We start from the raw sequence: 13,533 nt of genomic DNA, 5'->3' as shown, positions 1-13,533 counted from the left end.
TAGGAACCACAAGACTTAACTCTCTCCTTACCAATCATTTTCAGTATTTTCCCAAAATGGCAGTCTTACCCAGCAGAAAAATTGATTTTTAAAACTCAAACAAGCTCTCTACAAAACAACTTTATGTTCTTATTAACGAAACAAATATCATTCTTCAAAGTTTGTGATGTAACAAAATAAATCTGAAAAGAAAACATGTATATTGTGCAATAACAAATGTGACTATTTTACTGAAGACGGTAATACTTTTTGATATCGTATATTTTCAATGTTTTGATTTTTACCGTAAAATCGCCCTGAGGCTTAGGCAAAAGACGCTAAAGCAAATCTTCTACCATTATTACCGCTGGACAACTATACCCCACGATTTTCGAGGTGGAAGTCAACTTGAAAACATTCTATAGATAGAATGCGCTTGGCCAAGGAGTTCACAACATTGCCATCCGGAAGTATAGATAGAATGCGCTTGGCCAAGGAGTTCACAACATTGCCATCCGGAAGTATAACGGACCAACACACAAACTCTGTGTAACCATGAACTTTTATAGTCTTGTTAATACAGTTTAGTGAGAACAACTCACAAACGCGGATGGCAAAAACAATAACAAAGGCCTGAGTGACGTCATCTGCATACTATCTATTCCTCTGGGCCAGGGACACCTTTTCCTCTGAACTAGGGGAGTATTTGATCCAGTAAAAGCAGACACTATGCATGTATGCATGAGTTGCATTGTACATTAGTACGGCACCTATAAGGTGCTATGCTACATCAGCATAAAAATGTCACGGTCACAGGGAATTCACATATCGGGACCAAGCACGTCTGTTCCTGGCTAGAGTCACAATTTCGTCAATGGGCATAGAATCCAGCCCATGTAGTAGAGTGCCTGCTGGTCTAATTGTCGAGCTCTAAAAGTAGACACAAGGTGTTATCCAACAGACTAAGTAAGGTCCAGAGCCTGTTTCATGGCAGGTACATTTCATCAATGAATGGGGTCAGACCGTAGCCATCGTTAAGTTATAGCCTGAAACTGACCGTAGCCTTCGTAAAGTTATGGCCAGACACGACCAAAAAATTACGTAAAAATACCAGTCTTTGGCAACAAAAGAAAACAAATCGTGAGTTGTATTCAATAGTACAACAAATGAAATAAATTGTTTCCATGAGCTCTACTAACGAAATCTCACTAGGCGTTTCAAAAACCAAATATTGACGTCAACCTGCCCGTCCTTTTGGATTTCAGTGTCAGGCTATAGATAGAATGCGCTTGGCCAAGGAGTTCACAACATTGCCATCCGGAAGCATAACGGACCAACACACAAACTCTGTGTAACCATGAACTTTTATAGTCTGGTTAATACAGTTTAGTGAGAACAACTCACAAACGCGGATGGCAAAAACAATATCAAAGGCCTGAGTGACGTCATCTGCATACTATCTATAACTTAACGATGGCTACGCATCGACACTGAAACCAAAAAAGACTGGCATTTTGACGTCATTATTTGGTTTTTGCACCGCCGAGTGAGTTGTTGTTAGTAGTACTCATAGAAACAAATGGTCCCATTGGTTGAACTGTTGATTACAACTCACGATTTGTTTACTATTGTGGCCAAAGACTGGCATTTCGACGTCATTTTTGGTCAGTATCAGGCCATAACTTTACGAAGGCCACGGTGTTAGGCTATAAGTTAACGATGGCTACGGTCAGACGCCTTCGTCCAGACTTCTAAGATTTTATCTGAAGAGTTTTCGGAATAAATAGGTGAAACACCGTGTCAAATTTGGGTATTTTCAGGTTTCCATGGGCATTTGGCTGGACATAATAATGTATGAAATGTGTGCTATCTTTGTCATGCTTTGTGTTGTGTGTTGTGTGTTGTGATGATGATAGTGATGATGATGATGATGATAGTGATGATGATGATGATGATGATGATGATGATGATGATGATGATGATGATGATGATGATGAAAATGATAAATTAATAAAACAAAAGTATAATTTATATGGAGGAGATGGAAGAGGAGTAGGAGGAGGGGAAGGAGGCGGAGGCAATGAAGAGGAAGAGAAAAGGAAGAAGAAGAAGAAGAAGAAGAAGAAGAAGAAGAAGAAGAAGAAGAAGAAGAAGAAGAAGAAGAAGAAGAAGAAGAAGAAGAAGAAGAAGAAGAAGAAAAGGAGGAGTAGGAGGATGAGGCGGAGGCGGAGGAGGAGTAAAAGTCATCAAAAAGGATAATATTATCAATTTTATAGTGATTATTATGACGAATGTCAGTAATAAATGCCATCCATAAACAACGACATAATATGTCACATAATTTAAATTTTAGTATCCTCCCCATATGTGTTATTTAACAGTAGAGGCTTCATAGTTATTGTGTCAGATGTGTATCAGTTATTGATGTTTGTATCGATTGCATAACTTTTGCAAAATCTAACCCGATCCTTCAATCTAGTAATATGTTGGATCGGATTGAATTGTGCGGCTACATGGTCTCGTGGTATAACACTCGCTTTCGGATCGGAAGGTCCTGGGTTCGAGCCTCGTTTGGCGCATAGTTGATTCCTTGGAAAAGACTCTTTACTCTCATTCTCTCACTATACTCAGGTCTAAAATGAGTACCTGGACGGCGTTTTCTTTGTCCGAAAAAATTATAATATCGCCTAACAGGCGTCATGTCCTGTCCTACATGTTAAGTGTTGCTGTTGGCCAGGAACGCCTTGTAATGCGCTTCGAGCACGTTAAGTGGATATGGCCCTATATAAAAGCTCAATAATATTTACTATATTCGTAAAGTAACTTCCCTTGTAATGACGGATGGTAACTTAGTAATTGGCTCTAAACTATCGGAACAATGGTGGACGCCCTTATGAAATATTTCTCCGACGACCATAAAAGCGTATCCAGAGGAAAAAAACCCCCATAAATCTGATCATGTTTTGACTTTTACACATTCTGATCACAAGACATATGGAAAGTTCTAGCCAACATGAAGAATAAAAAGTGCCGATTTTCTTTGTTTAGAACCACGGTGACCGCCGATGCTGGGCGACGTGACATCAGACTATTGAATCCAATTGATTCAGAGGGTCATACACTTTTTTTTATTACAACTGAGCATTGAGGAGCAGCTGAGAAAAAAAGGGGAAAAAGACGCTCAACTTATAAAAATTCTATAGGGAATGAGATAAGCGGAAGAGTAGCGTCCCTTGATTGGACGTCACCCATAGTCTGTGACGTCACCGGCGGAAAAGTTATTAGAGAGAGAACGTCATGTTGGTTGTCGCTGCGTCTCTCGTCCTCGACGAGAACGCATGCGCAACCAACATGACGTTCCTCTCTAATAACTTTTCCGCCGGTGACGTCACAGACTATGGGTGACGTCCAATCAAGGGACGCTACTCTTCCCCTAATCTCAATCCCTATATATATAGATCTAGTTAGTATTTCAAATACATACCTCTTTCACAGATCCCGAGCAGCATGTTTTTCTTGGGCGAAGCTTGGACATGGTTGTTCTTCTAATGACAGTCTAGACAGAGAAGTAAAATGTGACCCTCGTCTCAAAACGGTATTATGTCGGTATAGACCAGATGCTAAAAAGTCAAATTATAGTTAAACTGGTCAAAAATATGAAACGTTGGTATTTAGCACAGTAAAATATCATATTCCTTCTCCTCTATAAAGCATATAAACTCAACTTAAGTCTGATATTTCCTGCTACAAATTCCATTTTCAGCATCTTAATCATCCCGACTCAATACCGTTTTGAGACGAGGGGTCACAAATGTTGTATAGTTTGGATCTTTTGTAGTGGGCATTCAAAGTGAAAATAAACCCACAAACAAAGAAAAAGTAAAATAAAACTAGCAAAAGAAAAGACAGAAAAAAAAACGAAACAAGAAATACTACGAAAGTAATAGGATTCAATAGTCTGATGTCCCGTCCGCCAAGAAAACGAGCAGCTTGGTTCAAAACAAGAAAATCGGTACTTTTTATTCTTCAGGTTGGCTAGAACTTTTTCACATGTCATGAGATCAGAATGTATAAAGATCAAAACATGATCAGATTTATATTGTTTTTCTCCTCTGGATACGCTTTTATGCTCGTCGGAGAAGTATTTCATAAGGGCGTCCGCCACTGTTCCGATATTGTAGAACCAGTTACTAAGTTACCATGCGTCATTACGAGGAAAGTGACGTCACGACTGTTGAACCCTATTGCCAATGCATTATATAAATTTAGTCATGTGTGATTAGTGGTCCCAGGAAGTCGGGGTGAATTTAAAGCTTCATATTATAGGGAATGAGATTAGCGGAAGAGTAGCGTCCCTTGATTGGACGTCACCCATAGTCTGTGACGTCACCGACGGAAAAGTTATTAGAGAGAGAACGTCATGTTGGTTGTGCGCATGCGTGTCTCGTCCCCGCGGAAAAGCGAGGACCTGAGACGCATGCGCACAACCAACATGACGTTCTCTCTCTAATAACTTTTCCGTCGGTGACGTCACAGACTATTGGTGACGTCCAATCAAGGGACGCTGCTTTTCCGCAAATCTCATTCCCTATATGAAATCTGATTGAAAATTGGACATCTGCTTTAGAGACTGCGCGAAAATATTATTTTAGGAACATTCGCCATATGTGACCCACCGTGTCAAAGCGGTATTATGTCGGGATACACTAGGTTAGGGAAATTGAACTCATATTCACAAATATCAAACTTGGGTTTACTTTGTCTACGTCACGGTGGAATATAAATACTATTTATTGCTTTGCAAAATCTTCTAAGGTCCGATTTCTCATCATTCCATCTCTAAATTTACATTTTTGGGTTATGAATCATCCAGACATAATACCGTTTTGAGACGGAGGGTCACATATAGTCTAACCCGATACGAAATTACTTTGAGAAGCCTATGAAAAAATAGTAGCTTTCATCAGTTAAGTTGCTCTGGGCTGAATGATGATGATGATGATGATGATGATGATGATGATGATGATGATGATGATGATGATGATAATAATAATAATAATAAAGATAATAATAAAATATAGCCAAAAATTAACTCTGAGTAGCAATAGAGTAGCAGAAATGGCATCTAAAGGATTTCAAAAAAGTGTAGACAAAGCATTGACTTTTTGGACACTTTGAAAAGCGATAATAATAATAATAATAATTGACTGTAATATGCAATGAAGTCTGTCCTACTGTATGGATGTGAAACTTGGAACGCATCACAGGCATGTATAAGGAGGATACAGATTTTCGTAAACAGGTGCATGCGAAAGCTACTCAAAATAAAATGGATGGATAGAATAAAAAAGTTAAGAAGTATGGAAAAGAACACAGCAGAAACCAGTGGGAGAGGAAATAGGAAGAAGACGATGGAGGTGGATTGGACACACGCTTAGAAAGAATGACTCCACTATAACAAAGAAAGTATTGGACTGGAACCCTCATGGCAGAAGATCAAGGTGAAGAATTAAAGAAACTGATGTACAGAGAAGTGGTAAGACATGGAGTGAGATAAAAAAAAAGTTAGCTCAGGATAGAGAAGGATGGAAACTGTTTGTCTGTGGCCTATACCCTGACCCAGGGTGAAAAAGGCAATGATGATGATGATGATGATGATGATGATGAATGTGCAATTTTTGAACTAGGATTGGTTTTGAGCATCGAGTTCTTGACCGTAGCCCAACTTTAGGAGTGTTATTATCAAGAACAAGAAATGAAGTGAGTAGGAAAGTGCCAGAAGATAACAGAGAATAAAAACTTCGCAGCGGCGATATTGGCTATTAAGCTTTAATGCTGGCCAACTAACTTAGCGGCGTTTGTGTGTGTGTGTGTGTGTGTATGTGTGTTGAACCCGTGACCTCGAGAAGTTGGGAAGAGAAGGCTTTAGTTAGACTAAGGTTTGATGAGACTTCTTTTTGGGATCGTGGATATCTCATACGGTAGAGTCACGATCTCCCCGTTCACGTGGAGTTGTCGTACCAGTAAGGTCTTGGGTTCGAGCCATCGCCAGGAAAGTGCCAGAAGACAATTGAAAATAAAACGCGAGACCTTAAGAAGTTGGGAAGAGAAGGCTCTAGTTAGACTACTTTTGGGATCGTGGATAGCTCATACGACAGAGTCACGATCTCCCCGGCAAGGCGGAGTTGTATCAGTAATGTCACGGGTTCGAGAAGAAGAAGAAGAAGAAGAAGAAGAAGAAGAAGAAGAAGAAGAAGAAGAAGAAGAAGAAGAAGAAGAAGTAGGTAGTGACCACTGTGTTCTTTTAAGTAATAATATAATAATATAACTATTCAATGACTCACTTAATATCCGTTCGAACAATAGTTAAAATGGCCGCTTGATTCTTCCAATATTTACAGAAACAAAATCCACTTTCTTAAGTTTCAATGAGATATTCATTAATCTATAAAGCTATATTATATTTTTGGTTAATCTTATTATTTTCTCAAAATATGAATATTGTTCATTTAATGTGTAGATATATTTTAACTGTGTTGATTATTAATTAATTGTAAATTACTCTACGAGTGTAAAGTTGTTTTATTGTGTAGTCGTAACAACGACAATGTTTCATTGATAGTAATGATTACTGTGGTTAGTAATTTTTTGTCTGTAGTTTTGGTGGTTGATAAAACATGTCAGATTAAAAGGAACGATAATTTGAAAACAAACGTTATAAACAAGAACGGTAATCGAAATCAGTACTAATCAAATTACAATCAACTCTCACTTATCTCGAATTCATTTGGTTAAAATCATTGTTAGCTTTTTTTCTTTTTTTTTTTTTTTAAATGGATAGTTATTTCAAACATAATAGAGTTAAATAAGTAGTCCTTTAGAGCCATTGAGCCAATAGAGCCGGGGTTTATACTGATTTCAATTGCATGCTACCTTTTGGACAGGCGCAAATACTTTCCGCCAGATCTAACAGACACAGCTACCTAATCACTTCTGGCTGGATGAGGGGGGGGGGGGGGGGGGGGGGGGGAGGAGGGGAATTTCGACTTCATCTGGGTTGGATCTCGGTCCCTTTATGTTCAGTTAAATTCGATTTATAATAATAACAATGAAAATAATAATAACGATAATTATAATAATAATAATAATAATAATAATAATAATAATAATAATAATAATAATAATAATAATAATAATAATAATAACAATAATAATAATAATAATATAATAATAATAATAAATAATAATAATAATAATAATAATAATAATATAATAATAATAATAATAATAATAATAATAATAATAATAATAATAATAATAATAACAATAATAATAATGATAATAATAATAATAATAATGATGATAATAATAATAATGATAATGATTATAATAATAATAATAATAATAATAATAATAATAATAATAATGATAATAATAATAATAATAATGATAATAATAATAATAATAATAATAATAATAATAATAATAATAATAATAATAATAATAATAATGATGATGATATAATAATAATAATAATAAATAATAATAATAATAATAATAATAATAATAATAATAAAATAATATTATTATTATTATTATTATTATTATTATTATTATTATTATTATTATTATTATGGATTCGTTATTATCTCTGTTGAGGATGAATCCACCATACAATATCAAAACTCCCTTTTTACACCAGGATACGGTGAGAGAAATGAGAGTTAAGAGTTGACTGCTAATTTTGGGCCGCTCAGAGCAGAATAATAGGCTTCAACAGTCGTGACGTCATTTCCCTCGTAATGACGCATAGTAGATTAGTAACTGGTTCTAAACTATCGGAACAATGGCGCACGCTCTAATGAAATACTTCTCCGAGGAGAAAAACATTATAAATTTGATCATGTTTTGACTTTTTATACATTCTGATCACATGACATGTGAAAAAGTTAAAGTCAGCATGAGAATAAAAAGTACCCATTTTCTTTGTTTAGAACCAAGCTGCTGGTTGCTAGGTGGACGTGACATCAGACTATTGAATCCTACTGGAAACAAGGACATATTTTATAGGACCGAATGCAAGTGTTTCATTTATCTAATAATTTTGTTATTTCGATTTTTTGTGTTCTGAGGAGAGAGACTGTATCACGTTCTTGGCTGTTTTACTGTCGGTGGATTTGAACATATGTGACCCTTCGCCTCAAAACGGTATTAAATCGGGTTGGTAAAGATGTTGAAAATTGAATTTATAGCCAGAAATACCAGTTTATATAATTTATTGAGGAGAATGGATACCATATTATAGGGTGCTAATGCCAACAATTTATATATTTGACCAGTTTAACAATTAAATTCGGCTTTTAAGCATCTGGTTCGTTCCGACATAATACCGTTTTGAGACGATGGGTCACATATACTCTTATCAAGATAACACGTACCCATCAAGTTCGTTTTGTTCTATATTTCATTTAAACTGTAGCCTATTCATTTCCCTTGTCCTTTTGTACTATAATATTTTCCACCGACAATTTTTGTTAGATAAGGATAAACATTACCATATACTAATGCTAATCGGTGCAAAACATATCTGAGGATGTAATTGCGTGAATAGTAAATTATGTGGACTAAATAATATGTAAAGATAAAGCAATAACAAAGTACTTAACATGGAATGTTTCGGATTCAAAATCTTTCATCAACCAACGACAAAAACAGTCATTACACTGAAAACACTTCAGGTAAAATCCGAATTCTGGACATGGCTGATGGACCCCGACGAAGGGGAGTTGTAGCTATAGGGAATGAGATTAGCGGAAGAGTAGCGTCCCTTGATTGGACGTCACCCATAGTCTGTGACGTCACTGGCGGAAAAGTTATTAGAGAGAGAACGTCATGTTGTTTGTGCGCATGCGTCTCTCGTCCTCGCTTCCGGTGAAAACGGCTTGAAACACTTCAAAACCAAATTGACGTTCTCTCTGTAAGGTGACGTCCAATCAAGGGACGATACTCTTCCGCTAATCTCATTCCCTATTCTTTCACCAGTGCCTGCTCCATAATTTTCACATAAATATAGGTAGTATGCGCTTGGCTAAGAAGCTCACAACATCGCCATCCGGAACTGTAGCGGACCAAAATACAAAACTTTGTGTAATCATGAACTTTTATAGTCTGGATAATACAATTAAGCGAGAGCTACTTATGAAGGTAGATGGCAAAACACAATAATAACGACCTGACTGACGTCAACTTCGATCTATCTATATTTAATATTCGTAACAATTGGGTAACACCAATATTACAGATTTAAGGTTGCCTTTTCAACGATCAATGTTTATGTTGTGTATAAAAGAACATATTATTTATGTGTAATGATAAGATTCCCCAAGCATATTATTATCAAGGTTAATGAATGAATGAATGTTAAACAACAAAAGTGAGATTTCGTGATCTTAACCCTCTCCTCACCGATCATTTCCAGTATTTTCCCAAAAATGGCAGGCTTACCCAGCAGAAAAAAATATTTTTTAAAACTCAAACAATCTCTCTACAAAACAACTTCTTATTTCTTAAACAAAGATCATTCTTCAAAATTTGTGATGTACAAAATAAATCTGAATAAGAAACAATTTATCTTGTGTTGTAACAAATAGGCCGATTTTGATGTAGGTTGTACGGAGAGGGTTAAATCATGATTCTGGACGTATCAGCAAAACATGCTCTACAACACACTGTTCATTTTCTTTCAATGTTCTGATGTACAAAAGAAATTTGAATAAGAAAAATGTTGGTTGTATCGTAACGAATGTGACGATTTTACTATAGTTGGTATGGAGAGGGTTAATATGTTAATTTTGCTCGTTTAAATTTTCACTCAATCTCTCTCTCTCTCTCTCTCTCTCTCTCTCTCTCTCTCTCTCTCTCTCTCTCTCTCTCTCTCTCTCTTCTCTTTCTCTCTCTCCTCTCTTCTCTCTCTCTCTCTTCTCTCTTCTCTCTCTCTCTCTTCTCTCTCTCTTCTCTCTCTCTCTCTCTCTCTCTCTCTCTCTCTCTCTCTCTCTCTCTCTCTCTCGCTCTCTCCAGGACAAAAATAACTTATCAAATCTATCCAGTGGACCATCCACCCCAACCCACCCCCTCCCCTCCCACCCTCCTCCGCGCTCCGAAAGGGTACGGAGGACAATGTTATTTTGTTGATAAATAGGTACACGATTGGTGTTGCGGTTTTACGTATATGATTTACTATTTAATATGTGGCCCTGTGTAATCATTAATTGTTCAATGTTTCAGGCTTAATTGTGACCCCTCGTCTCAAAACTGTATTATGTCGGTATGGACCAGATGCTAAAAAGTCAAATTATAGTTAAACTGGTCAAAAATATGAAACGTTGGTACTTACCACAGTCATCATCTAGTCAGCTGATCCTGCGTATGACGTTGCTTCCCGAACTTTATTGCGAAACAGATTACGGTTTTCCGCCAGTCTACTTGCTTGAGTTGCTGTCATTCCCAGCCATTCACATATATCTTGTTCCCAGCTTCTTGTTGGTCTACCTCTTCCTCTCTTGCCGTCCACCCTTGTCTGCAGAATGTACTTTTCTAATGATTCGTGGCGAGTCGTGTGGCCAAAATAGTTTAGTTTCAATTTCTTTACAGTTTGAAGAAGAATTGGTGATTTTATTCCGATCCTTCTCAGGACTTTTTTGTTTGTTTGTTTTTCAGTCCATGATATTCTGAGTATTTTTCTGTAGCATGCCATTTCAAAAGCTGTGATCTTTGTGCTCTCTGCTTTGCTGATCGTCCATGCTTCGCATCCATATGTTGCAGTTGGGAAAACAACACTTTTGAGGATTTTTATTTTTGTTTAAATGCACTGCCCTTTCCAGATATTATTCATCTTTTCTAGCTTTGATCTTGCCATTGCTAGTCTCCTCCTGATCTCTGGGCCGATTTCCCGTTGTACTCAATCCTGGCTCCAGGATATTCAAAATTCTTTACTCTTTCTATTTCTTCTCCATTGATTTTTATGGTGGCATCTGTTTTGCACTTTTCAGTATTCATGATTTTGGTCTTCTTAATATTCAGCTTAAGGCCTTTGGTCTCGCTATGTTCCTTTACAGATGTTATTAGATTCTCTAGTCCCCCCGGTGTTGTGGACAATAGTGCAGTGTCGTCTGCGTACCTCAGATCTTTTATGGGTAGACCTTGCATTTTAGGTTCGTTGTAATTACTTCTCCTGACATCGTTTTCCACATCTCGCATTATACCTTCAGTGTAAATGCTGAACAAATGGGGTGATAGAATACATCCCTGTCTTACTTCTTTTGTAACTTTGAACCATTCTGTTGTTCCGCTTTCTAGTTGTACCGCTGATTGTTGGTTCTCATAGAGGGATCTTATCAGGTTTCTAATTCTAGGATCAAAGTTCATCTCCAGGAGAGTTTCCCATAGTTTCTCATGATTAACACAATCAAAAGCTTTCAAATAGTCTATAAAACAAGTGTGGTGGCCAGAATTTACTTCTCGATGCTTCTGAATAATTTGACGCAAATTGAATATGTGGTCTCTTGTCCCTCTGTTTTTTCTAAAACCTGCCTGGGTGTTACTGACTTCTTCTTCCAGTTTACGTTCAATCCTGTTCATGATAATTTTAGAAGGATTTTGCTTGCATGACTGATGAGTGATATTGTTCGGTAGTTGGAGCATAGTTGTAAGTCTCCTTTCTTAGGCAATGGTATAAAAATTGCTCTCCTCCAATCTGAGGGCCAAATTTCTTTCTCCTAAATTTTCGTACAAAGTCTTAGATATACTTCAACTCCTTCATCTTTGCTTGCTTTTATCATCTCAGCTTGAATGTTGTCACAACCTGGACTTTTCCCATCTTTAAGTGATTTAATTGCCCATTCTATTTCAGATTTTAGAGGTGGTAAGCTTGATTCTTCGTTTTCATGTTGCCTGTTGTTTTGCAAAGGTTGGATTTCGTTTATTTGGTCTTCTGTGTACATATCTTCACAATATCTTTTCCACATATTTGCTATGTCTTCTGCTTCTGTGAGGGGTTTACCTTGCTCATCTTTTATCACCCCTATTCGTGATTGAAAACTTTTTGTGATGGTTTTTATTTCCTCATACATTTCCCTGGTCTTGTTTTCTCTCTGAAGGTCTTCTATTTTTATGCATTTTCTCATGAGATATTCTTTCTTATCCGTTCTGCACAGCTTTTTCACTTCCTTAGCTATCTCTTTGTATACATTGCTATGAGTGCCATGATCCGTCTTTGTGTCTTTCCTCTCTTTGATTTTACGAGGAAAGTATTTAGTGTATTTTCACTCATCCATGGTTGTTTTTTGCCCCGTTTTTTAGGAAGGTGTTTTTCAGCCGATTCCAAGTATATTTTCCTTGTCTCATTTGCGATCTCATCCGGTTCCTTTTCCTCGATATCTTGAAGTAGCAGTTGGAAACGATTCTTTACTTCAATCGCAAATTCTTCATTGATACTGTCAACTTCGTATCTAATAGGTCTTGTAACTTTTTTCTTCATTTTAAGCTTCAATTTCAATTTTTATATCAAAAGTTCGTGGTCTGTGTCACATTCTGCTTTTGGTTTGGTCGTGACGTCTTGAATTATGGTGTTCCATCTTTTTTCAATCATGATGTAATCAATTTGGTTTTTTGTTCTTCCATCTGGCGATGTCCACGTAAATAGTCTTCTTGGATGTTTTTTGAACATGGTGTTTTTTATTGCAAGTTGATTTGCCAGTGCAAAATCTATGAGTGTTTCGCCTCTTTCGTTTCTTTCCCCTAGTCCAGATATTCCGATGATTCCATCTTCTTCATTGTTCTTTTTCCGTCCTACCTTGGCATTAAAGTCACCAGCGATTATTGATATGTCCTGTTTATCTTTGTTGTCCACTTCCTTTTGTAGGGCATCATAGAAATTCTCTATTGCTTCTTCACTTGCAGCAATTGTTGGTGCGTAAACTTGAATAAGCGTGATGTTTTTAGCTTGACATTGGAGTCTAATGCTAACAATGCGATCACTCACTGGTTTGTATCCAATGAGGCTGTTGACTGTTGTTTTTGCGAGATAGATTGCCACACCGCTTTGTCCAGATTTTTCCCTTCCTGAGTAAATTATCCTACCTCCGCAGCTGGTTGTGAAATGTCCACTTCCAGCCCATCTGTGTTCCGACAGTCCCAGAATGTCTATTTTGTTGTCTTCTGCTTCATTGATGATGGTGTTGAGTTTACCGGCTGCCATACTTCTTATGTTCCAAGTTCCTATGAGGTAATTCCGTTTTAACCATGTATTCCGGTTCTTTTCCAGGTCTCTACAGTCAGGCGTTATGCCTTCATCAACTAGGCTGGTACTCCCACCGGCGTCAGGTTCTTCCCCAATACGCTTTGGAGACCAATCTAACTTGGGGGTCTCATTACCAGGTCTCATATCGTTATTTGTTTTGCTTTTCTTCATTCGGGTTTCCGTGGCAGGTTTACTCACAGTAGTTTGCCATTGCTTTCTGTGAGAGAGCAGTGTCCTTACAGGACGTGTGTCCCAGC

General features: G+C 37.2%; 2 protein-coding genes across 2 annotated transcripts; both read right to left on the bottom strand.

Annotated features, from left to right (window-relative positions):
• Nucleotides 1-8,530: 8,530 nt before the first annotated feature.
• LOC144980677 (uncharacterized) lies at nucleotides 8,531-11,679 on the bottom strand. Its single transcript, XM_078928356.1, has 2 exons — nucleotides 11,293-11,679; nucleotides 8,531-8,566 (listed from the first exon to the last, which is right to left on the bottom strand). Exons 1-2 carry the CDS (start codon nucleotides 11,677-11,679, stop codon nucleotides 8,531-8,533), a joined length of 423 nt encoding a protein of 140 aa, XP_078784482.1.
• A 74-nt stretch (nucleotides 11,680-11,753) lies between these two features.
• LOC144980676 (uncharacterized) lies at nucleotides 11,754-12,107 on the bottom strand. Its single transcript, XM_078928355.1, has one exon. The coding sequence runs from the start codon at nucleotides 12,105-12,107 to the stop codon at nucleotides 11,754-11,756; it is 354 nt and encodes a 117-aa protein (XP_078784481.1).
• Nucleotides 12,108-13,533: the final 1,426 nt, after the last annotated feature.

Source organism: Berghia stephanieae, chromosome 10 (assembly GCF_034508935.2).
Source record: "Berghia stephanieae isolate SIO BIC M18660-M18661 chromosome 10, UCSD_Bste_1.3, whole genome shotgun sequence".
NCBI classification, from domain to species: Eukaryota; Metazoa; Mollusca; class Gastropoda; order Nudibranchia; family Aeolidiidae; genus Berghia; species Berghia stephanieae.
The sequence above is the reverse complement of the archived record's forward strand: the minus strand, read 5'-3'. Positions and strand labels throughout refer to the sequence as shown.

Bases quoted from the DNA above. Each gene is read 5' to 3' on its own strand.
- LOC144980677 (XM_078928356.1), bottom strand. From the start codon at position 11,679: ATGCTCCAACTACCGAACAATATCACTCATCAGTCATGCAAGCAAAAT. The intron at 8,567-11,292 runs GTAAGACAGGGA...TTACATCCTCAG, and splicing joins GGTTCAAAGTTACAAAAGAA to ATATGTTTTGCACCGATTAG.
- LOC144980676 (XM_078928355.1), bottom strand. From the start codon at position 12,107: ATGTATGAGGAAATAAAAACCATCACAAAAAGTTTTCAATCACGAATA.